This window comes from Lissotriton vulgaris, chromosome 1_2 (assembly GCF_964263255.1).
Source record: "Lissotriton vulgaris chromosome 1_2, aLisVul1.2, whole genome shotgun sequence".
NCBI lineage: Eukaryota > Metazoa > Chordata > Amphibia > Caudata > Salamandridae > Lissotriton > Lissotriton vulgaris.
The window spans coordinates 123,218,273-123,243,311 of record NC_141686.1 but is presented as its reverse complement, the minus strand read 5'-3'; the positions used below and the strand labels follow the sequence as shown (position 1 = coordinate 123,243,311).

Here is a 25,039-nt window from a genome sequence, read left to right as displayed (position 1 = left end):
GCCTATTACCTTCTTAGGGCGACCTGAGGGGTTGTTCTGGGCCGCTAACTGCTTTTTAACTTCGGCCAAACCTCGACCGATCGAATCAACTTTACCGAGTTTTCGGTCCATGATTGCCATTCGGTTCGACAAGGTGCGCAGTACCTTCTCCAGCTAGGAGCTCTTTCCGGCTTTTTTACCGGCCATAGCTTCGTTTACTCCGCTCAAGTCGATCAACGAGGTCCCAGATCCTTCGAACTCTCGATAACTGAAAGAGAAAAAATAAGATTACAAGTTCTCAAAATTGCCGCTTGTTCCGTCGAGGGCTCACGAGCAACGAGTGGTGCAGCCTTCAGAGCACTGGAACAAGAGGACGCTTCTTCGAATTCCCGCTCTTTTATCCGTCTGCGGGAGGGCGGGGACCCTCCTCAGGTACGCCCACGGGGCGCGGTCTTCCGGGTGGGTGTCTAGGACAACCCTTTCTGGGCGGGAAGGGCGTGTTCCGGCTACGCCGCTTTGGGCATACCAGCCGAACCACGCCCCCCGCCCAAAATGGTTTCCCGGGGGGATCAGGGCATCCATCCATACGTTCGGGGGGACCGAGTGGTCTTCCCTTTCCACGTGTTGTGTGTGCGAAGCGCTGTTTGGCACTTCATTTGGTGGCTTTCAAAGGACTGGCTGACTGCACAAATATTGCATTTTCTGCGTTGTTCAATAATCTCCCATACAGCATAGAGGATATCTTATTGCTGTCAGAAACCTGTTGAAAATTAGCCCCGGCAGTTCTGAGAAATAAACTGCAAACTTAAAGGAAGGCACAGAAACACATACTTGGTCACAGCTATTATCATTCTTTTAGCACTAAAGTTACAGTGGAAGTGCATACCATATTGCATACTGCATACATGCTGTTTTGAACATGCCCGATTTTTAACATGCTGTAGAATACAGGCTGTTTATTAAGACATCACATGACATTCACTGCAGACTATGTATGTAAACATTTCTAAAAGGTGGAGGTAAAGGGATGAGAAGGAAAAAGAGAAGGAAGAAGAGAAAAAAACTGAAGGAGGAGAGACAGAGAAGGAAGGAGACAATGGGAGTAGGGAGAGGGGAGAGAGGGGAGGAGGTAGACAAAAGGAGGAGACAGGGAAAGAGATAAAAGAAGAAGGGGTATCAGTGAGATTGGAGGAGAGAGAGAGATGGCCAAAAGCAGAAACGAAAGGGGAAATGCAAATGTGAGGCACTTGACATGGCTGTTAAAGCAAGCAAGTAAATATAGCCAGACATGCGCTAGACAGCTCAGTTGAATTAGAGAGAAGATCTGAGTTTAGAAATGGAACACTGATGTGCTCAGCTGTGAATTATTGTACTGTTACCTGGAAGCTGGCGAGCTCCCTGCACCTTCTGAGTACAGTGATAAGTAGTGTCAGTGGGCCCCCAAATGTGAGTCAACACGTGCTCCATCTTTGCTGAGGGTCCCCGTCTTTATGTGTCCCACAGGCTCCACTGTGCATGCTAAACTAGTACACGCATGCTAGGATAAACTAAATGCTTCTGCACATTGAGGTTGCCAGGGAGTGGCGAGCAGTAATGGTTCAGGTCTGACAAGTAATACTTTATATGTTTGCTTTCTGCTCTACATTTAAAGAGGCAGTAGGCATTCTGAGTTTCAGACTCTTCTCCTCCGAGCCGGTGGAAATTGTCCTCACAATGAGCTCTTTCCCAGACTCTGAGAGACGAATCCAAGGTCACCAGACCACAGAATGAAAATTCTTTTGAAAAGCATGCTGCATGCATTAAAGTAAAAAAAAACTTTCATAGCCCTTTGGGAGTTGCAGGAGGCAGTAGCAGGATGACAGGTGAGCATCTTGCAGGCATCAGTTGGCACGCCTCAGAAGACACACACCCTCAGACTCACCCCAGAGTCTCTGCTTCTCCAGTTATTATATTTTTTAGAAGAAGGCAAACGGCCGGGAGGCTTCCAGTGCAGCTGCTAGCAATTCTAGGCCTGTGACAGGCAACCCAGGGACCTGAGTGCAGCCTGATCAGTTCAATGCCTGCGAAGCAGCACTGGAGGGGCGTAGAGCACAGGAAGAGTGCTCGGGGATGGGTCGGTAGGTACAGGTCTTTTCACTGAGTGCCCACCTGGGCATGGGAATCCTAGTTATTAGGGAAAGTCTTACAGTCGTGTGTGTCACCCCGGGTGAGACAGCTTCCCGGGCACACACACAGCCGCACCTGAGTACTTCACAGGTCTTTAAAAGACCATTTGCTTCTTAATGAGGCTTTGTTGTTTTTCACCACTTCTTATAGCCACCCTTAAAGCCTGCCCATCCCCCCAACCCCCGAAATTTGGCTCTAGTTGAGCTTCTGTGTGTAAATACACAGTGGCACATTTTCAGTCGTGGAGCAGAGTAAGATTACGTTTATTTACATAGTGAAGGGTTTCAACATCATTGCCATACCATCAACACGTTTATTTTTTCACTCCTTCGTTTGTAATCGAAAGAGGCCCACTTCACCTTTCATCCCAATTAGGCAGACAAAAGCACAGTTAAAACATGGTAAATATATGCTAAATAAATTAGCAATAGTGGAACATGCAGCCATGCCAGGACACTATAAAACTTCTGAGTTACAGTGAGTTTTTGTACACGGCCGGTACTCACTGACTGTGGCAGCTGCCGATCGCGTGCTGTCTGAAGGAATTCATTAATCACACGCACACAGTCAGTGGCTGCATTGCAGCACTGCTCCCTTACTTACTTCTTTAAATTACAGTATCTCGAGCTCGAGCCACTGCAGGAATTACTGATTGCCACGTGCCTCCTCAAAGAGTCCTGTAGTGAGATGTTGCCGGAAAAAATAAAGCCTGTCTTGCACCTCGTGGGGTTTTGAGGTAGCTTAAAGAGCAACACATTTTATAAATATACATAATTCGGGGAACTAACAAATTCCTTAAACACCTAAAGCCTCATTGCGGAATTAATATAATAAAGTGGCGTACCCACAAACCAAAGTTGGTGCCCAATTAGAAGTAGCTTAGTTTTGCGGTGCGCTAATCCCGATTGATGGTGCTTCCTACTATCCTTTTGAATGTACAGCAGAGGATTTAAAATCAGCCATAACTGCTGGGTCATGAGCTGCTTCCTGCAAGCAGTGCAATTTGGGTGCCTGTAATGCAATGATCTGACCATAGGCAGGAAGGTAGCTGCTATTATACTTTGATCTTCTGAATTCAGTTTCACGTTAAGAAAATAAAAAGTGAATCTTTAATGGAGAAAACTTTCTCTTGTCCCCTGCGAGGAGCATTTCCTCATCGCTATTGCTAAGTTTTCGACGTGGTTCTGCCCACCATTTTGTGTTTGCAAGCCATGATTGCTTCTGTTTATGGGTTCGGCCAGGTATGACGGTACTTCGGCTGACGGACTGGATAGTAGTGTCTTCTGCAAATGAAAAGTCCTTCCTTCATGACCCAGCTGTGGTTTGGCGGGCATGTCATCATTCCCTGCACATTTTCTTAGAAAGAAAACAATCTATTTACTCGTTAAGTAAATGGTCTTTTTAAAGACCTGTGGAGTACTCATTTGCGGCTGCAGTAAGACAGACGGCAGCAGACCACAACAGCTCCTCTCCACCAGGCAGGAGGCCTGGTGTTGCTCTGGCTCTTGGGCCATTCACACCTCGTCTCCCCACATGCAGACACAGTGTTTTCCCCTGTCACCTCTGCGCCAGGCCACCACAGACAGGCCAATGGAATGCTTTGGCTCCACCAAGTGGCCAAAAGGCGCAATAACTATGAAAATCAGTGACACACGGTTTAAACCGGATCAGCTGATTTTCATTCGGTGGGGTTCTCTCGGCTACAGTCGGTTTAAACTGAATTCCGGACAGCCTAAGTACACCCGACTGCATCCTCCAGACTCTCAGATGTTGGGCAGGAATTCCCCAACCGACCGTGCAAGTGATTGGGGAATTATCGGAGAGGGAATGGACCTGATGGGTCACCTCAATGGACAGGTCGGGGCCTGAGTTTACTACCAGCACTCTATCTAGCCTACTGTGGGTGTTGTGAGTGGGGGAATAGCAGGTGTATATCTTCTGGGTGGGTTGTCTCTGCCGCCAAATATCCCGCACCCCTAAGTTCCCCATTATCTCTCGAAGTTTCTCGGTCATTTGAGGTTTTGTATGTGTTCGAGGTGGGCACATATTTAGCTCAGGGTCCAACACGCAATTGAAATCGCCAACCCACATAATCGGCACATCAAGGTACGAAACTAAGACTTCTTGGAGGGAGTGATAGAAATTCGGGTGGTCTACATTTGCGGAATATGTGTTCAGTATTACTAGTTCACTGTCGTCAATCTTTGACCTTAAAAGGATGTATCTGCCATTGATGTCTGCCTCCGTATATTGCAGTGAAAGTGGCCTAACCCCAAGTTTGGCAGCTAGGACTACAGCATGCATCAACTTAAAAGAATTTTTGAAAACTATTAACACAATATTGGATTAATTTTATCAGCACATTTAATATGTTATTTTCTTCACATATTTCACTTTTTGCTATTCATGAGCATGAATCAATGATACATTTTCTTAAACATCAATTCTACCAGTGGTTACAATTCCTGAGAACCCAATGCATTTCGGGACTCAAAAGGTCCCTTCGTCAGGGGTACCTGTGTTACAAGAAGAACAAGGAAACAATTTTATGCGATGCCATTATGAGCCTATTTACAGTTCAATGAAAAATTAAAAAATAAACAATAGGAAATAGCTTCATCACTTAAACACTCAATCAGTTTCATAAACTGCGTAATTCATTTATAAGTAGGATCATTACACAACATAAGATCTTTATTTGACAACTCCATGTGCATATATATGCCTATTTGTTCACTGTTAAAAAATGCCTGTGCTACTTCTGAAACTCCCATAAATCAAAGATGTCAACAAAATACCAGGTCCGCGAACGTCAATAAACATGATTGAAAGTTTATGGAATAGACAACTATACTATTATGTATTCACAATTCGCTTACCTGAATTGTGAAAAAAATATATAACTCCCTGTAAATAAAGAATATAGGTGATCAATACTTCTGTAATGAAGATTGTGAGATAGATGTAGAGTACCAGATTCAAAATCTCACCTGGTATCAGCGTGTTCGTATCGATAAGTAATTAATTGTGAAATCTATAAAAAGAGCCAAAATGCATCCCAGTTTTAGCTACGAGGAGACGAAAAAATGGTATAACCAATGTTAGTAACGAGGAGATGAAAATGGTATAACATCTCACCTGCTTTAACAGCGTATAGTCCCACGAATAGCGAAAACAGGGTTCAACAAGATAACGCTCTATAAAGCAAAGGGATGCACATAATTTAGAGAATTGCCACAACGGGCTGTCTAGATCTCTATCGTCACACCAAGCGACTACAACACTCACCAAAAAAACGCTGTCCGATCGCTTGTTAGCCATCCCTTCCTCAAACTCCGGAGGGGATTGACTTCCGACTAAATGTTTACGTTTCCAGTAAACGGCAAGAGGTACTATGATTACCAAACTCTACATTGAAGACAGACTCGAGGATCGAGTAGACTATATGTAATTGATCAGAAAACTTCATAGGACACGTCCATAAATTGCAAGGCAGGAACCTAATCTTATCCTATGTGTTCTCTATAACAAACACATTTTTAACTGGAAACACAGCCATGAAACATAAAACAGAAAACAGACATTCGAATGAATAAATGCATTATTACTATATTCCATACAAGAAACTGTTATTTTAGTGAACACAATATGCAAGTTAAAAAATCAGTTGCCATCTTATTTATGTCTAATGTTGTGTTGTGCGCAAAATCATATGTGTGTTTTTCACGTGTAGCTGGCCAGCCTTATTGTTCAAGACATGTTTTTATAAAAAGCAACTCATTTCTAATTTGTCGTTGAGCCCAAAGGGGATCAACGTTTGGAGTTTTTTAATCCAGAAGGCTTCTCTCTGGAGGAGAATCTTGGAATTATCTTTGCCCTCCATTTTAGGTACTAGTTCAATGATTTGAAATTTGATTTGGGCTACTGCATGTCGATGTTCAATCCAATGCAACGCCAAAGGTGATGTTGTGTTTTTATTGCGTATCCGGCTTTTGTGTTCTGATAATCGTATCTTCATTTTGCGTTCAGTTTTTCCTACATAGAGTAGGCCACACGGACACTTAATCATATATACTAGATGTTCAGAATTGGGATCGGTTGAATGATGTAATGAAATCCTCTCACCAGTTCTCGGATGTGATAAAATATTTCTAATAATCACATTATTGCAATTCTTGCAATTCCAACATTTCCTGGTTCCTTGAGAAGAAGCATCCCCTTTCGAGATGCTCATGCGTGTCTTTTTAGTTAACAGTTCTTTGAGGTTTTATGCCCTATTATACGCAAATAGAGGTCCTTCTTGAAATAGTGTTCCAAAATCTGGTTCTAGCTGTAACAGTTCCCATCTTCTGTTAATGATATTTTTGATGTCTCGAGATGCCGACGAAAATTTAGACACAAACACCATTCTTTTAGTGTTCTTTTTGCTTTGTTTTGTCAGTTGCTCCGATCTGGGTAAGGTCTTTACTCTGGCTATTTGTTTATCCAATGGCGCTTCTGGATATCCTCTTTGGATGTACCATAATTTCTGCTCATTCAAAGACCTCTCACACTCAAGTTCACTGGATGAAATCTTAATGCGCATGAATTGAGATATTGGTAAATTTTGGATGAGATTCATTGGATGAAAACTTTGAAACTGCAGAGCATTATTCTTATCTGTAGGTTTTTTGAACAGACGTGTTTGTATTGTGTTATCTTTCAGTTCAATAATTACATCCAAAAACGATGTAGTTTGTTTGTCTATGGAATGAGTAAACTGAATTCTTGGATCAATTAAATTGAGACTTTGTATGTTCTTTCTCAATGCTGTGTATGAATATTGCCAAATTAAGAAGATGTCATCAATGTAACGCCTATAAAAAACCAAACCATCCTTCCATGTCTAATCTAATAAAATATATTCATGTTCTAATTTGGCCATGAAGGTATTAGCGTACATGGGCGCTCCTGGAAAACCCATGGAAGTTCCATTCATTTGGTTGTAAAATGTATTCTGCCATTCAAAATAACTATTCTCAAGGTAAAATTCTAGTAACTGCAAGATCATGCATTTCAAAGTTTCCTTCTTCATGTAATAATGCCCATTCCACGGCTTCCAAGCCAGATTTGTGAGGAATTGAAGTGTACAGTGACACAAGATCAATTGTACATAGAATCCAATTTTCCCTTGATTCTAAAGATAATTCTGCTAGACTCCTTAAAAAATCTGATGTGTCCTCAATATAAGTAGACCAACGTCTGACGAATGATTGTAAGAAATGGTCAATGAATATACCTGGAGATTCAAAGATTGATCCACATCCGGATACAATTGGACTGAACCGTGGGTTTTCAAGATTTTTGTGGATTTTAGGCAAAAAATGTATTTTTGGTCTCCTTGGAAATGGTTGCAAAAGAAAACGATTCGTTTTGTTATCAATCCAATTCAGTTCTTCTGCTTTCTCAAGTAATTTACTTAGTGTGTTAGATATATCAATAGTTGGATCTTTTTCCAATCTTATGTATGTGTTCTCATCCATCACATGTTCAGTACCTTTATTGATGTAGAACTTTGAGTCCATTACAACAAGAGCACCTCCTTTGTCTGCCTTCTGGAATAAAATTGTATCATCGTTTGAAAATTTTTGTAACGCGCTGTATTCTGCGCGAGATAGATTCCTGATCTTTCGCTTATATTTGATCTTCTGCAGATCAGCTTTGACCAAAATTTCAAAATTGTCTATCGTTTTGTGCGATGTTGGGGCTTGAAATGTGCTTTTCGGTTTGAATTTTTTGATTGAGTCATCTTCCCCAATCATAGGACAAATATGAGTGAAGAAATGTTTTAGACGTAAAATTTTCATGAATTTGAAAAGTGAGACTTCGGTTTCTAGTTCAGTGGTATGATATGTGCTTACGAACGATGTTCCTTTGTCCAGAAGCAAACAGTGTCCCCGGTGCGACCCACACAAGTACTCCTCTGGTGTAAGTTGAATATAATGAGTGAAAAGACCTGCCCCACTATTGGTACATGTGCCTCACCCTCTTACATTCCAGCTCATGAACTTAGTCATCATTGTCAAGGTGGTGTACTGTCTTGATGAACCCCAGCCCATCCTCACGCCCAATCTTCCTACCCATGTATGCTGCTTAACAGAAATATGAACATGAAGTATGAACAACCCCCGAGAACTCCCTCCCCCATCGACATATGTGCATGCGGTTAAGCTCTCCCCTTGCCTGTGCCAGGCATGCACAGCTTCCCCATCAGCCCAAATGGGGCCGTGAAACATTCCCCAAACATTTTGGCCTCCCAACTTAGCCCAACCATGGAGTAAGGGGACCATTCCTGCAGACCCCCTTGAAAGAGGCCTGCATGCCTCGGACAGTAGCCTCATGATGGGTACATTTGTTCTGGCAAGTTTCCCGCACTCCCGCCTTCCAAGGACCCTCCGACCAAGCATTGTCTGTGCAGTTGGGTACCCCTTAGGGCAGAGGTATTCAATCTGTGGGGCGCGACCCCCAGGGGGGCCCTGGAGTCCTGGCAAGGTGGTCACGCATTCCCCAGCTTCACTTCAATTTAAAACAGTGCTTTCCTTTTGAAAAAAGACAGCCCTCCTGGGATGGATACTTTAGATCGTTATCTGATGCTTCTCTGAATGAAATGCAAATGCAAAAGTGTAAAGGATGCTTGGGAGCAGTTCTGGCTTTAATTAATCAAATTACTCCAAACTTTGTTATGACAAAGTTTGAGTTTTTTGAGTGGAAGTACAAAGCATTAACAACTTGAACTGGGAAGTGCTTGCTTTTAATTTTAACTGCATTTACACAGCCCTTAGTGCCCCTAAAGAGGTGTTGAAGGGACTGCAATGGAAATAAAAGTTTGCTTTACATACGCTACGGTATTACTAAAATCTATGTTTTGGAAGCACCATTTTATCATAAAACTATTTCCACCTTGTGCAGCATTCTATCTTACACTGTGTGTAATGTAAGTATAAAATAATGACATACATATTCTTTCTGTCACAGGGTGTGACCTCGTAGCACTGCATCAATCAAGATTTAATTCTGTGGCTCTCTGATTAGGTGCAGACCTCTGCAGTGCATTCACTAATAGAGGTTTCATAAGGTACCACAGTGCATTTTTCATTAACGCTGCCCATTACTTTTTATGTAGATACCTGATGGTGAAAGACCTCAAAAACGTACAGAGGGCCTCATTTATAAAAATTGTTGCATCGCTGGAACAAAACAGCGATGCAACAGTTTTCACTGCGCCCTCCTTGTGACAATGGATGTGCCACATTTAATATACGATTCAGAAAAGGGGGTGGTGATGGACAGAGTTTCTGAATTAAGCAGAACACTCCTACCCAGTCAACAGATCAGGGCTTGATCCATCACTGTTTTTTAGCTCACTGCACCATCCCAGCTCAGAACCTGGCTACATGCAAATTAGTCTGTCCCTGGCCCAGTGCATCATGGGAAAAGGGCAGACCAAACTACCAAGCCAATTCTTTTACTGGAAAGGAAACAAGCTTCCGGGGACCGGTTTCTGGCATTACAGCCGTCTTCGGCCCGGCTTGCTTGAAGCCTGATGGTGCAGTGAGCAAGGGACTCATGTCTGAGCATACCCTTTCACGCTTATGGTGGACAAAACGATTCAGAAAAGGGGGTGGTGATGGACTGCCCTGTTCCCATGATGCACTTGGCCAGGGACAGACTAATTTGCATGTAGCCAGGTTCTGAGCTGGGATGGTGCAGTGAGCTAAAAAACCGTGATGGATTAAGCCCTGATCTGCTGACTGGGTAGTAGTATTCTGCTTAATTCAGATACTCTGTCCATCACCACCCCCTTTTCTGAAACATTTAATATACTGCACACCAATTTGTAAGGAATTACAGATACATCAGTATTTCTAGCGTATCTGTAGGGGCAAAAGTGACACATTGCTGGGGTGTGTCTGAAAACAGAGGCAACTCCAGCAATGTGTCATTGACATGGGGCAAGCCCTGTGTGAAAGGACCCGCGTCAGTCTCACACCTGCTGTGAGCCAGGTTTAAGATATTGACACAGTAGCGTCCAAGAAGTGTTGCATTGAAATCTCAGATTTCACCGCGTGAATTCTAGGACACTTTACTACGGGAGAACGCCCACCCTACAAACATACCTGACACAGGTATAATGTAGCGCAGGCCTTTACAAAGTGACACATCTGCTTTAATCCATCACTTTGTAAATACGGCGCAACGTGGTGCATTATTTATGCCGCCACAGCGTCACAAAAAGTGACGAAATGGTGAAGTAAAAGTGTAGCAAGTCTTTATAAGTAAGGCCCAGAATATTTTGGGGCTTATTTAAGAGAGGCTTGCATCTACAAAGCATCTCTTTTTTTGACCCTCCAATGGTGCTATCCTCTCGACCATACCTATGAGGCAGTGCAAAGTCACCCTGTACGGCTTTACATGGCTTCATAGATATGGAGTAAGACATAGCAGCGCAAGTCACTGCTTTGAAATACTCTGCGTCAAGGTGTTCCATGGGCTTTCTGTGGGGTTCCCACGCAACACCCATGGATTTTGATGCTGCCCCATATTTACAAAATCACGTAAAACTGGGGAGCTTCAAAAACAGATGCCTCCCCAGTGGAGGTGTAAGGAGGAGAGATGTTTACATTTCTCCTCATTTTTTCCTCTCTATATGTGTGCTGTATTCTGTAGCTCACATAGAAATAGAAAACGCCTCTCTGGATTGTTTTTTGCTAAGGAAGGTGCACCTTCCTGTACAAAAACAATCCTGCCTGTGTTGGTGCTAGGCAGCAATTTATGCGCCGGCGCAAGGGAAAAGGACAGGAATGCACCAGATTTCATAAATCCGCCAATTCCTCCTAAATTAGGCCCTTTGCTTTACCTACACCTTTGACTACACCCCCATGCTCACTGAGCTTTGGTTTGATAAACACTTTTTAATATTATTTCCCCACAGTAAAAATTATTTGCTGAGGAATTGGGGGCTTTTATAGCTGTTGATGAAGAGTACAAGGTTTTAGAAATGTTCGTCAGAAGCAGGTCCTTATGCCTAAAAAAGTTTGGCAAGGGGGGTCTCAGCATCAAAAAGTTTGAAGACCTCTTTCTTAGGGTGTCGGATCATTCCCGGCTAATGGAAGAGAATCATACTTTCGTTGAGTTGAACTGTTCACCCAATGCTGTGTGGAGACAAGGCTGAGTCATTTATGGCTTGCGGGATCACTTAGTCCTTCTGGAGTAGTGTGGCAGGGACTAGTCCCGCGACAGAGCTCCCCTCCGACATCTGTGGGGAAGAGCTACACAGGTCCAGGGTCTCCACCTGCATAATTCCATCGTCTCCCACTGTGATTCTCTGCTGTCTCGTCGGGCCGCTGTCCGTAGAGCGGTTTCTGCGCGGGCCACCTCGGTTCCTCTAAGGCCTGGTTCCCTACTCTTTCCAATGTCCTTTCCACTCTGGAGGGAGGGAGAGACCATCCCCTTGGATCTCCAGCCACTCCCATACCTCTTCAGGGGTCTTAAAAAAGTGGGTCTTCCCCTACAACATCACCTTTAGCTTGGATAGGTAGGGCAGCATGTACTGTAGGTTGCACTCCCGGAGCTTATTCTTCACTCCCAGGAATGTTTATCTTTGCTCCTGGACCTGTCTGGTATGATCAGGATATACAGACACTTTAGAGTTATCATAGTATAGGTCCGGGGAGAGCCCTCTGCAGTGGGGTGGACCAAGGCCCAATAAGCCCTCTCCACCACAACCACTTCTGACAGCCCCCTGGGAAATAGCTTGATACGTATCCAGCGTTCTAGAAAGAGTTCAGCCTTGCCCTCCTCGGCTAGTTCCAGTAACCGTAAGACTCTGATATTACTGCGGCATGCTCAACCCTGCGCCTCATCCTCCTGGCACTCCAACGCACCTGTGGAGTTGGTCAACTGTGTTACTTGCTGTTTAAGTGCGGCCACTTCACCATGGAGCTGTAAGATATCGCCCTCCGCCGTTAAGACTTTATCCACCAGTTTACGTAAATCTGCTCTGAGCAAGTTCACATCTGTTGAGACTGTCTTTATCTGCTTCTTCAAGGCAGTTCAGGACCCCTGAATGGCCACCAGTATCTCTGCTCGGGAGGGCTCGCCACCACCATCGCGGTCGTGACCTGTCTGTCTGGTGATGCGCTGGGTAGTGTACTGAGAGATCATATTAGGAGTGGAAGAACAAACAGTTTTGTCTTTTCCCATCTTGCTGAGCTTCTGGGGTCCCCAGTTCGTCCAGTGGCCGTTCACAGTGTGGAGACCCCAGTATTCTGGCTCTTAGTTGCCAGAATTATCTTATCGAATGCGTTGCTTGGAACTAAGAATAGTATCATTCGATAAGATGAATCTGGCCACTTGAACTGTGTAGAGACGGTTCACTATGTTGTACTATAATGCCTTCTTTGGCATTTATTGTGAGATTATTTATTGTGAGTTCTTATTGCATGTTTCTTTTTGTTCTTTTTGTATGGTTTTCTATTTCACATTGTATAGTTGTAGCTTTGCTATTTTATGGCAATTCTTTTGGCTGTTGTAAAAAATATATATAAATAGTGAATTAACTATTGAACATACCTTTTTCGCTCCTGCTTTCCTTTGTAGATTTCGGACAAGAATGTACCCTTGTCCACAGCATCGAAAAGAACGCAAGGAAATGACTGCAACTTTGAATACTCAAATTGCAGACATAAACGTAGTAAGTAATATACTTGCCATTTTATTACCAACTCGAACCCATGTACATGTTCCATGTGTGTGTGTGTGTATATATATATATATATACTAGCAGCCCGTCACAACATTGTCCGGGTATGAAATGCTGCAGGCCAGTAGTATATTGTTTTGTAGGATTTCGTTTTGATAGCATTTCTTATCTGTGACAAACCTGTGAAACGCTCCGATTCACAGTGCACTGCTGATGCACTTAAGATTGCGCATTCAGTAGTGTGTGAACTCGAGTTTCCCTACTTTATTTTTCCTTGCAATATTATATAGCGCAAACTCTACAACATGGCATGAGCACAATTTACTTAACAGAAGAACACATTCATTTGTGGTAGGCACATGGAGATAAAGCGATTTGCCTGGAATCACAGGATGTTGAGCTGATGCCGAGATTCGAACGTAGCTCTCCAGCTCTAAAGTTCGCAATTCTAGAACTTGTGGCGGGAGGTGTGTCTAAAAGTGTATGTCGTGCTGGCCATCAATGAGAGAGACCTGTGCATTTTTCAAATGGGTGGTGATAAAATATGAGTATGTTGCTGGAGATGTGGGCTGCCGTGCCACCAATGTACTTACCAGGGGAGGGTAAACACGCATTATTCCGCAACTTTCTTTCCGCATACCAAAACTCCGCGTACTTTCATTACGAAAGTACCATGACGCCGCAATCCCATTATAACACATGGCATTACATTTTATATGCTTTTACCACGCATACATTTACAACGAAATTCGTTATAAATGCATGAATGGTAAAAGTATGTTTTTTTTAATGTTTGGATAAGGTAAGTATGGGTATAGGGGTATGTGTTTTGGGGTACTGAGGTATATGTTTTGGGGTGTTTGGGTATTTTAATGGTTCAGATATAGTTTGGGGTTATGGGGTACAGGGGTAGTTTTAGGGTTTAGGGATAGGTATGGGTTTTGGTGTACAGGGATATTTTTAGGGTTCAGGGCTAGGTTTGGGTTTTGGGGTACAGGGGTATTTTTAGGGTTCAGGGCTAGGTTTGGGTTTGGGGTACAGGGGTATTTTAGGGTTCAGGGGTAGGTTTGGGTTTTGGGGTACAGGGTTATTTTTAGGGTTCAGGGCTAGGTTTGGGTTTTGGGGTACAGGGGTATTTTTAGGGTTCAGGGGTAGGTTTGGGTTTTGGGGTACAGGGGTATTTTAAGGGTTCAGGGCTAAGTTTGGGTTTTGGGGTACAGGGGTATTTTAGGGTTATGGGGTAGGTTTGGGTTTTGGGGTACAGTGGTATTTTTAGGGTTCACGGTTAGGTTTGAGTTTTGGGGAACAGGGGTATTTTTAGGGTTCAGGGGTAGGTTTGGGTTTTGAGGTACAAGGGTATTTATAGGGTTCAGGGCTAGGTTTGGGTTTTGGGGTACAGGGGTATTTTTAGGGTTTATGGATAGGTTTGGGTTGTGGGGTACAGGATATATTTATAGGGTTAAGATGGGTTAGTGTTTAAGGGTTTTTCTTTGTCCTCATTTCCACCATGGTATAAGAAAGCCATATAGAACAAACCATAAATCAGCTGTCTCAGTATTATAACTGGAAGGGATCAAATGTGATAGGCGGACCAAGCATCCCTCATCTGTCTCTGTTGGTCGCAATCTTGGCTGCCATTGGGGGGCCTACAGCGAGGCCAGGGCCGGGCTATGACCGGATATCTGTGCAAACAAATAGGCACCAAAGTAGTGTAATCATTGGACCCGGGGAAGAAAAAAAAATAATAATAATAATAATTTTTAAAAAAAATCAGAATTTTTATATTTTGATGGTGCCCAAACAAGCATGTGCCAAAAAGCTCTTTTACTTGGATTCCCCGGCCTAGCAAGGTCAATTTGTGCCGTCTGCAGACAAGAGGCCAGCCAATCTCCATGGGAAGGGGGTAAGGGGTCCTTCCACCTCCTACATATCTCCCTCCTTGCTAAGAGGACCGTATAAAACACTAAGCTTCTGGCTGCATTCTGTGATCCTATCAAGATCCCAAAAATCACTAAAGATAAATCAATAATAACAGGGTACCCCAATGACACTGTAAGAGAATTACCTATGGCTTCCCAAAATGTAGCAACCAGAGGACATTCAAAAAACATATGAATGTCTGATGCTGCCTGCAGCCCACACCTTGCACATGACACTGAATTACCTATAACAAATTTAGATAGTCTCTGGGGAGAGTAATACGCCCTATGGAGGGTATAGAGATGGTTCCTTCGAAGGCATGAAGGCTTTACTATACTTTTTACGAGCTCACATGAAGTGGACCAAAGCTCTTGCACGTCCTGGTCAGTTATTAATGCACACCACAACTCGGCAGGTAACTTGAACTCCCCATCCGATTCCTCAACTAAAAGTTTATACCATTGTGAGATCTCGCTTTTAGTCGGGCCGATGTTCAATAAATTGGTAATTAATTGACTACACCCTCCAAAGGGGAACCTGTTTCTTTTGGAAGGTGGAATTTTATAGGTCTGCGTCCAGCTACTCATTTGTAGGTATTTAAACCTCGAAATAGTTGGACCTATCCTATTCTGGAGGTGCTCCCATGAAAGCAAGTCCCCTTCATAAAAAAGGTCTCCCCATACTTCAAGGCCCGCCTCTTTTAAGGCACAGCTAGGATGTCTTCTAGCCAGGCTGGGCTTTCAGGTAACCCCCAAAGCGGTGTTTTATCGCAAAAGTAACCCTGCTTGATTGAGTTTGTTACCTCACACCACATTTTAGCCAGTCCATAAAGGACCTTCAGTTTAACTTTTTTTTTAATTTCGGGTTGCCAAATTTAAATAGATAACCCGACTGGCAGAGACTTTCCCCCTCCAACATGGCAGAAAACATTAAGCCTACCCCATAGTCCGTAGGCCTTTTTAATAGCATTCGAGTATGAGACAGCTGACACACCCAAGCATATAATTTCAAGTCTGGGGCAGCTAAGCCCCCCTTCTCCCAACGCCTCCCCAGCTTCTTCCAAGCTATTCTAGGTAATTGTTTGTTCCAAATAAAGGAAGTGATTTCTGACTGTAATTTAGATATATATGTCTGGTCAAAATAAAGGGGAATAGCGTTGAAAAGAAATGACATTTTAGGCAAGATCAACATTTTAATCAAGTTTACTCTCCCAATCAAGGACAATTGAAGGTGAAACCATGACTGCATTAACCTCCTACATTCTTTAGCAATTGCTGTAAGGTTTACTGTAGCAAGTTTATTAAGATCCTTTATTATGTTCAGGCCCAGATAGCGCATTGATTCACCCGCCTGTACTTCCAATGCACTCTCATCATCGTTCCAAACCAACATCTCTGTCTTTGATGTGTTAATCTGGTAACCTGATATCCGACCAAACCCCCAAGCCATTTCGAATATTACAGGGAGAGCTGTAGTTACGTCTGATGTGAGGATGAGCAGGTCATCGGCATAAAGGGCCACCTTCCTCTCCCACCCTCGGTGACAAAATGGTTTGATGGCAATCTCTCTCCACAGTTGTTGCACGAGAGGTTCGATATAAAAGTCAAACAGTAGGGGGGAGAGCGTGCACCCCTGCCGTGTCCCTCTAGTTATTGAAAAGGGGTCTGATAGCTCCCCATTTATCAACAGGCTCGCCACTGGGCTACCATACAGCAGCCGAACTGCCCGGCCAAATCCCTCACCCACACCAAACTTGGCCAAGGCCCCCGACAGGTATACCCAATTGACCCTGTCGAAGGCCTTAGTTGCGTCTAGCGTGAGACTGGTCAAGGGCAAGTTTTGTGCCACTGCTATATCAATTGCGCCTATTAAGTCATACGTCAATTCGTATAACTGTCGCCCCTTTACAAACCCCTTTTTTATCCGCATGAAGGACCGATGGAGCTACCAGAGCCAACCTAGAGGCCAATACTGTGGTAAAGATCTTATAGTCCACATTTAGAATTGATATTGGCCTATAGGATTCACAGGCAACCTTAGGTTTCCCAGGTTTCAGAATGAGCGTTATTGATGCACTATCCCATGATGAAGGAGGTGTATATCCTTCCAAGAAAATCTGATTAAAAAGCTTGGTGAGAAAGGGGACTATCTCAGCCTCTAAGATTCTATAGATTTCTGCAGGTAGCCCGTCGGGCCCTGCAGCCTTCCCCTTCTTCCATTTTTTTAGAGCGGCCCTAACCTCTTCATCAGTGATGGTACTATCCAAGAATCGGGACTGTTCATACGCAAGACAGGGTAAATCCACTTGCCTTAACCACTCCTCGACCTCCTCTGGCCGAGTACCAATGTCTTCCTTATAGATGGATTCAAAAAATTCCCTGAAGGCCTTCCTGATTTCAACATCTGATGAGAAGGAGTTATTACCCACGTTGATAAGGTCTATGTTGTTCCGGACCTGATCTACTTTGGTTTTCCAGGCAAGTAATTTGCCTGCACCCTCGCTTTACTCAAAATGAGCCAACTTGCTTGCCTCCCATCTCTGCTGTAATCTGAGATTCAGTACTGAACCTAAACTGGCTTTCAAAGTCGCCATTTCCTTTCGTTGACTGTCTATGATGGACTCATCCGCCCCAGTACTAGTATCGATGAGACTTTGGAGGTTGATTATCCTTTTCTTCAATGGTAGAGATTTGCTCCTTATACTGCTTCCTTTTATAGGATACTTTCCTTGTTATAAGACCTCTCAGAAATGCTTTAAACGAGTCCCAGATGATCCGCGTGGTCGCTGAATCGTTGTTAATTAAGAAAAAGTTATGCGTCTCTAAATTGAGGTAAGCCGTATCATCTGGAGAAGAGAGAAGTGATTGGTCAAAGGACCATCTAGTGAGCAATCTCTCCGTACCTTGAGCTAGTTCCATTACTACTGCCGAATGATCGGAAAGATGTATTGGTAGATATTCAATGGATCTAACATGCTCAACCAGCCTCAGACTAATTAAGATAAAGTCAATCCTTGACTGGTGCTTATATTTGTAGTTCCGGAAAGACACCCCTTGCTGACGACCCGACCTTTCTCTCCTTTTTTTTTTTTTTTAAATTAAATTTTAGATTTTATTGCAAGCAAAATCAGATACATAATTCACATTGCAAAGCAATACAGAAACATAACAATAGAAAAAACATAAAAAGCAAAGAGAAAAAAAAAAAAAAAAATAGCGAAATGAGATAAAGAAGTACACTGCAATTAATCTATAGAGATTGCTAACTTACGAGTTCTTCCTGTATCCATTGATAAATTGGATCCCAAATTTTCTCCCCTATTTATCTTTTAGCACGTCCTTTCACAGCATAGATTGCCTGTTCTATGTTGTATTTTGCTAAAAGCCGGGCCCTCCAAGTATGAAATTGTAACGGATCAGGACTTATCCATTCCTGAGTAACACAAGCACGATATATAGACATACATATGAATACAAGTTTTTTTTTTATCTTCAGGAATGTTGATAGATGAAGTGCCTAGCAAAACAATCTCTGCTGTGAGAGTAATATTACATCCAAGAATTAAAGACATAAAGATCTGAATCTGATTAAGTACTGATGAGAGCATTGGGCAGGAAAAAAACACGTGAGTCGCATCTGCTGCTTCTAAAGAACATCTCTTACATGCAGTACCTGCAGAGGCTCCCCATTTAAAGATTTTTTCTGGGGTATGGTATAAATCATAGAGAACCATATAATGCTGAGTACGGGATCTGCCCGTTAGTAAAATAGAGTTAGCCAACATAATGGAATCTTCTATCATTACATGTGTCACCCCAAGTTTTCCTGCCCAACGTTCTCGAATTAATGTTATGTCATCTGAATATGATGAAATCAATAAGTTGTAAAGGAAGCCTATCTTTCTTTTGATGTATAGAGATTCAATCAGAGGTATTTTCTGAAGCCCTAAAAGTTGTTCTGGAGTTAAAGTATTAAAATAGCTATGTAGTTGAAAGTATTTAAAATAATCCAGAGTCGAGATATTAAACTTAGCCTGAAGAGTCAAAAAGGATATCATCTCATCATTCTGCCATAAATCATTGATACAGTTAATTCCTTGTTTACTCCATTTTAACATAATCTGATCTCTAAAAATATCAGGCAATATATGATTAGATGAGAAGGGGGTGTATCTCAAAATCTTCGGTATCCCTATATGTCGCTTAATAATCTTCCATGCCCGGTATGCTGCTGTTACAGTCTTAAATTTAATTTTCTTGTAATAACTGGGTTCAATATTTTTTAAAAAGCAGCCACGAGCTTCTGCCCCTAAAGAAAATTCATAAATGGAAGGAAAGTGTGCTTCATGAATTGGGGCTTTAATGCCAATAATTAAAGGATCGATGAACTGCAGTATTGATGCTAGATAGTAAAATAAAAAATGTGGTGTGCTCCATCTTCCTCTGTCCTTAGGTAAAGTGACCTTTTTGTAAGCTCTGCAATGACGTTTATATCCCCATAGGAATCTGCCCGCCATTCTCTCTAATTGTTTAAAAAATTCTATTGGGAATTCAAAAGGTATAGTTCGAAAAAGATATAGGAATCGCGGAACTATTAACATTTTTAATACATTATTTCTGCCATGTAATGACAGGTGTAAATGGTTTATCCGTTCCAAAGTAGAATTTGCTTTTTTAAGAATAGGGAAAAAATTAAGCCTAGGTATATCAGATATTGGGGTTGTAATGTTAATTCCTAAATATGTTGCATTGGATACTATATTGAGATGTGTAGGTGGAGTTTGACCTATATATAAAATTTGGGTTTTTGAAGAGTTTAATTTATAGCCTGAAAAAATGCCGAACTCAATTTTTGGAATTGTTGCTACAATATCTGTGGAAGTCACTACCACATCATCGGCATATGCCAATGCTCGGTAAGTAGTCCCAGGCAGCTCCACAGGTTTTATGTCTTCCTCTTGATTAAGTTTATTAAGATATATATCGATATATATTGAGAATAGCAGTGGAGATGATGGGCATCCTTGTCGGGTCCCACGAAAGATAGAAAATGGGTTAGAATTACGAGACCCAATTTTGATATGTGACGATGGTGTTAAATATAACGTTTTCAAAGCTTTAATCATTTTTGGTCCGAAGCCCTTCAGAGCCTGTACATCCCATAAATAAGGCCATGCCACCCTGTTGAATGCCTTCTCGGCATCCAACAGGGTGATTCCAATGGGTGTGTTAGTAGTTTGGGCCCAGTCCATCATAGCTAATATTCTTCGGACATGGTCCACAGTGTCTCTATTAGGAATAAACCTGTGTTGCCAACGTGAAACGATGGAAGATATGGGCCCGATTCACAGAATGAACTTAAGACTCAATCCTAAACTTACTACTATTTTGGTATTCACAGAATGCACTTACTACTTTTGGCATTCACAGAATGAACTTACTACTTTTGGTATTCACAGAAAGTTAGGATTTTGTCTTAAGTTTGTCTTAAGACAGACTTAAGACAAAATCCTAACTTAAGTCTGTCTTAAGTCTGTCTTAAGACAAACTTAAGACAAAATCCTAACTTATGTGAATACCAAAAGTAGTAAGTTCATTCTGTGAATACCAAAATAGTAGTAACTTTAGGATTGAGTCTTAAGTTCATTCTGTGAATCGGGCCCATCACTGTTGACATGCGGGTAGCTAATATTTTGGAGAAGACCTTGCTATCAGCGTTCAATAAAGAGATCGGTCTGAAGGACGCTGGGTTAAGGGGAGGCTTATCCTTTTTAAGGAAAGCCATCAATGTGGATTGACTCCAAGATACTGGTGGAGACCCTCTCTGAGCTTCTTGAAATGTAACCAGTAGGTCTTCTTTCATAACATTTCTAAATATCCTAAGAAATCCAAGAGGGATACCATCGGGACCCATAGCTTTTCCCGTAGCCAACGAGAGTAAAGCTGATTCAATTTCGTCCCATGTAATATCCTTTTCAAGGGCATTTGATTGTAATTCATTTAATTTTGTAATGTTATTTTCACCTATAAAATTTAACAACATGTCATGAGAATATGTCATATTATCAATTTTATACAGTTGAGAATAGAATTGTCGGAATACCTCAAGAATTTGATCTGGATCCTCATGGACCTGACCTCTCTCATCTTGTATCACGTTAATAGAGTTTGGTATTTCTTTCTCCATGGTTCTTTTTGCAAGTATCTTTCCAGAGTTTTCTCCCATTTCATAAATCTGAGAACGAAAGATTGCAAGTTGTTCCGCTAGTTTGGCTGCAAATATTTCATAAACCCTGGCCTTGTGAATATCTAATGTGGCTTTAATTTGTTCAGTTTCTTGATGCCTAGAGATAGCTCTAGCCAGTTTTTCCTCCCATTCTCGTACTAGGTTAAAGTTCTGTTCTGTTTTCTCTTTGAGTATTTTTTGTTTTTAATTGAGTAGGAGAGTGTTTCGCCCCGGAACCCCGCTTTAAAAGCGTCCCAAATTATCTGTATAGAAGTACTGTTTCTATTAAAATGAAAAAAATCTTTAATCCATCTGCTCATTGTTTCTAGATAAGATGGATCTGCCAGTAATTTCCGATCAAATGACCAGGGTCTTGTAGCTACCGAAGTACCAGTCATTGTCGGCACTTCTATTACTATTGGGTTGTGATCAGAAATTATTCTTGGAAATATTTTAAATAATGTGTTGTTTACTAGCCCCCTATTTAAAAAAAAATTATCTATGCGTACAAATTTCTGATGGGGATATGAAAAAAAAGTGGATCCAGGTGAAGAAGGGTTTTTTATAAATCCCACGTCTTTTAAACCATATTCAGTTACTAGCCCTTTAACAGTATTATATGTCTTTTTTTTAATACCAGGGTATAAACTATCGCTAGATATGTCAAGCCCCCCTGGAAGATGCATGTTCAAGTCTCCACCAAATATAAACGAAGATGGCCAGTCCGCCAATTCTAAGCTAAGATAATCTATTATCTAGGGGTCGTCTGTATTTGGAGCATATACTGAGCAGATTGTCCATGATTGAGCATTTATCTCAAGCTCGGCTATTGCCCATCTTCCATACTGATCAACCTTTGAACGTTTTAAGCGGCCTCGTTCATATCTCATCAGAATTGCCACACCTTTTGTGGGGGTACCTTGTTTAGTACACGCTAATAGTTGCAAACCTAGATCCTTGAACATGTTTCTATGTCTCCATCTAATATGTGTTTCTTGAAGACACATTATATCTATATTCATACTCTGTATAATCTGGTTACAAATCCCCCTTTTTTCTGTTATTTAATGTTATGTTATGTTATAGGTTGTTTTGTAGCGCGCTCTGCTACTGGGGAGTATCCTGGCGCGTTGCGGAGGTGACCAAACATAACACAGAGAGACAGCCTAGACCTAACAAACAGATGGGTCTTGAGATCCTTCTTAAACTTGGATAGACACTGGGCGGTACGCAAATGAAGAGGGAGAGCATTCCAAGCCTTCGCAGTTACCACAGAAATAGATTGGCCGCCCAGCCTAGCCCGCTTATAGCGGGGAAGAGTCAGTTTGGCCAGCGAGGCTGACCTGAGACAGCGAGAAGGAGTGTAGAAAGAGAAGCGCTTCCTCAGGTAGCCGGGGCCAAGCTCGTGGACAGCTCTAAATGACAGCACGAGAGATTTGAACATAATTCTCTGAGCTACAGGAAGCCAGTGAAGTGTGCGCATGTGTGACCGAACACTCTGCCATTTCGGAATGCTAAACAAAAGGCGGACCACGCCGTTCTGGACAACCTGCAGTCGTTTGACCAGATACGCCGGGATACCAAAAACAAAGCATTAGCATAGTCCAAACTGGACAAGATGAGGGCACGCGCAACCGATTCCCTAGCTTCTCTGGGCAGCAGAGGGAAGAATTTTCTTAAAGCCCTTAGCGTAGCAAAACAGGTCCCTGACAGCTTCTTGATATGGTTCTCAAATCTGAGGTCTTCTCCAAACCAAATTCCGAGGTTCTTAGCCGGGCCTCCCATCACCTTGGGACTAGGAAAATCAGGGGGCCACAACTCATTCTTAAAGTTGGAGGGGAAGGACCCATAGAAGAGGACCTCTGACTTATCCTCGTTGCATTTAAGCTGGGCCATCGCCAGCCAATGAAACACCGAGGAAAGACAGAGGTGAACAGCCGTTGTATCCAGCTGGTCATCCGGCCAGGTAAAGAGCAGCTGGGTGTCATCAGCGTATCCGATGACCTTAGCCCCAAGCTGTTCGGCCAGGTATATCTCAGGGGTGATGTAGGCGTTAAACATCAACGGGCTCAAAGTGGAGCCCTGAGGGACCCCTGTGCAGAGTGGTTTGGCCTTTGAGGCAAACGGCGGCATCCATACTTGCTGCGTCCTATCAGAAAGGAAGGATGACAACCAAGCCAGTACCCTGCCGCCAATGCCAATCTCAGACAGTCTAGCAAGGAGGAGATTATGGGGGACGGTATCGAACGCGGCAGAGAGGTCTAAAAGAATCAGGACCGCTCTGCCGCCACCATCCAAGCACTCTCGAATGGCCTCCGTCACCTCCACCAAAGCTGTCTCTGTGCTAAAGGCCGCTCTGAACCCTGACTGCGCCGGGTGCAGGGCATTGGATTTTTCGATAAAGCTGTCCAGTTGGCGAAAAGCCACCTTCTCACAGATCTTCGCCAGGGCAGGTAGCAAAGATATAGGACGATAATTCCCCGGTACCGTAGCCTCAAGCCCTGACTTCTTCAGTAAAGGGAGCAGCATAGCTTGCTTCCAGCATCCCGGAACCGTGGCAGAAGACAGTGAAAGGTTCACAATCTGGGTGACCTCAGTACATACAGTAGACGCCATTCTAGAGAGAACCCGGGCAGGGCAAGGGTCAGAAGGTGAGCCCGATTTCAGGGACCGAAGGAGAGCCTGGACATCAGGCTCCTCTGCCACTGAAAAATCCAGAAACTGCTGTGAGGGGCAGTGGACTGTTTGAGAGGCAGTAGTCATCAGAATATTGCCTGTGGGCAAGGCAGCGAGCAAATCCCTTTGAATTTTCTCAATTTTTTTCACTGAAAAAACAGGATAGCTCCTCGCACCATTGAGAAGAAGAGGGAAGCAGTGGTGAGTCTGCCACAGGGGATAAAAAGCTTTTGACAATAGAAAAGATCTCACGGCTATTGTTACTAGCTTTAGCAATCCTCCCAGCATAGTAACCGCCCTTAGCTAATCTGATGGCGGCATGATATTCCCTCTGGGCAGTCCTCAGGATTGCTTTAGCCTCTGGCTGATAGTCTCGTCTCCAAGCCCGCTCTAATTTCTTACACCCACGTTTCAAATCCCTTAGATCGGGCGAAAACCATGGCTGAGAAGGGGTGCAGCGAGGTCGGGATGGGGCATTAGGCTTTGTGGATTCTTTGATCGCACATTCCATCCACCCATTAAAGCCATTAACCGCCTCTACCAGCTCCCCACTGATTATTGGTCGGGACTCAATTAAGGCTCGCTCAAAGGAGGCAATGTTGATCTTTGGAGGGAGGTCCAGGACCGGACCCGTGCTCACTCTATCGAGTCCATCCACCTGCCAGGCAAAACGGACCAATTTGTGGTCGGACCACGTCACTCTATCCGATCTAAGTGCCACAATGGGAAAGTTGGAACAGACCAAGTCGAGTAAGTGACCCCCCACATGAGTCGGACCTTCCACCCATTGTTTGAGTTGGGCCAGTTCCAAGATTTCTGCCAGACGGCTGGCCATAGATGAATCATTGGCCTCCATGTGGATGTTAAGGTCCCCCAGTAAAAGGTACTTTGAATAACTCAAGACTCTGGGCACTATACACTCCTCCAGTGACTCAATAAAGGGGCCAGCATATCCTGGTGGTCTGTAGACTAGAGACCCCCCCAGGGTAAAGTGAGGATTAATCACCAGGGAGAAGTGGAGCACCTCTCCATCCGCCAAACCACCAGCCTGTTCAGTGGAAAGGCTCCATCCCTCTCTGTGAATAATGGCTAAGCCACCTCCCCTGCCCGTCGGGCGGTCCACCCTAACAATTTTAAACCCTCTAGGAACAGCAAGTTCAATACTAGGGGCGCACAAGCCATTAAGCCATGTCTCAGTGATAAAAAGGAGCTCCAGCTCGCCATCGCCCATAGTATCAAAGATGTCATCGGTATGTTTAGACATGGATCTGGCGTTAATCAGGCCAGCCCTGACCAGAGTGGGACCAAGCCTGATATCTGCTCGAATGGCTG

General features: G+C 43.2%; 1 protein-coding gene across 1 annotated transcript in view; it reads left to right on the top strand.

The window, feature by feature from the left end:
- LOC147734664 (uncharacterized) overlaps positions 1–25,039 on the top strand; it is a 5,992,067-nt gene that overhangs the window by 1,238,371 nt on the left and 4,728,657 nt on the right. The window contains exon 9 of the mRNA XM_086952471.1: positions 12,784–12,877. Within this exon, the coding sequence (XP_086808597.1) occupies positions 12,784–12,877 (94 nt within the window). The remainder of the gene's footprint in view (positions 1–12,783; positions 12,878–25,039) is intronic.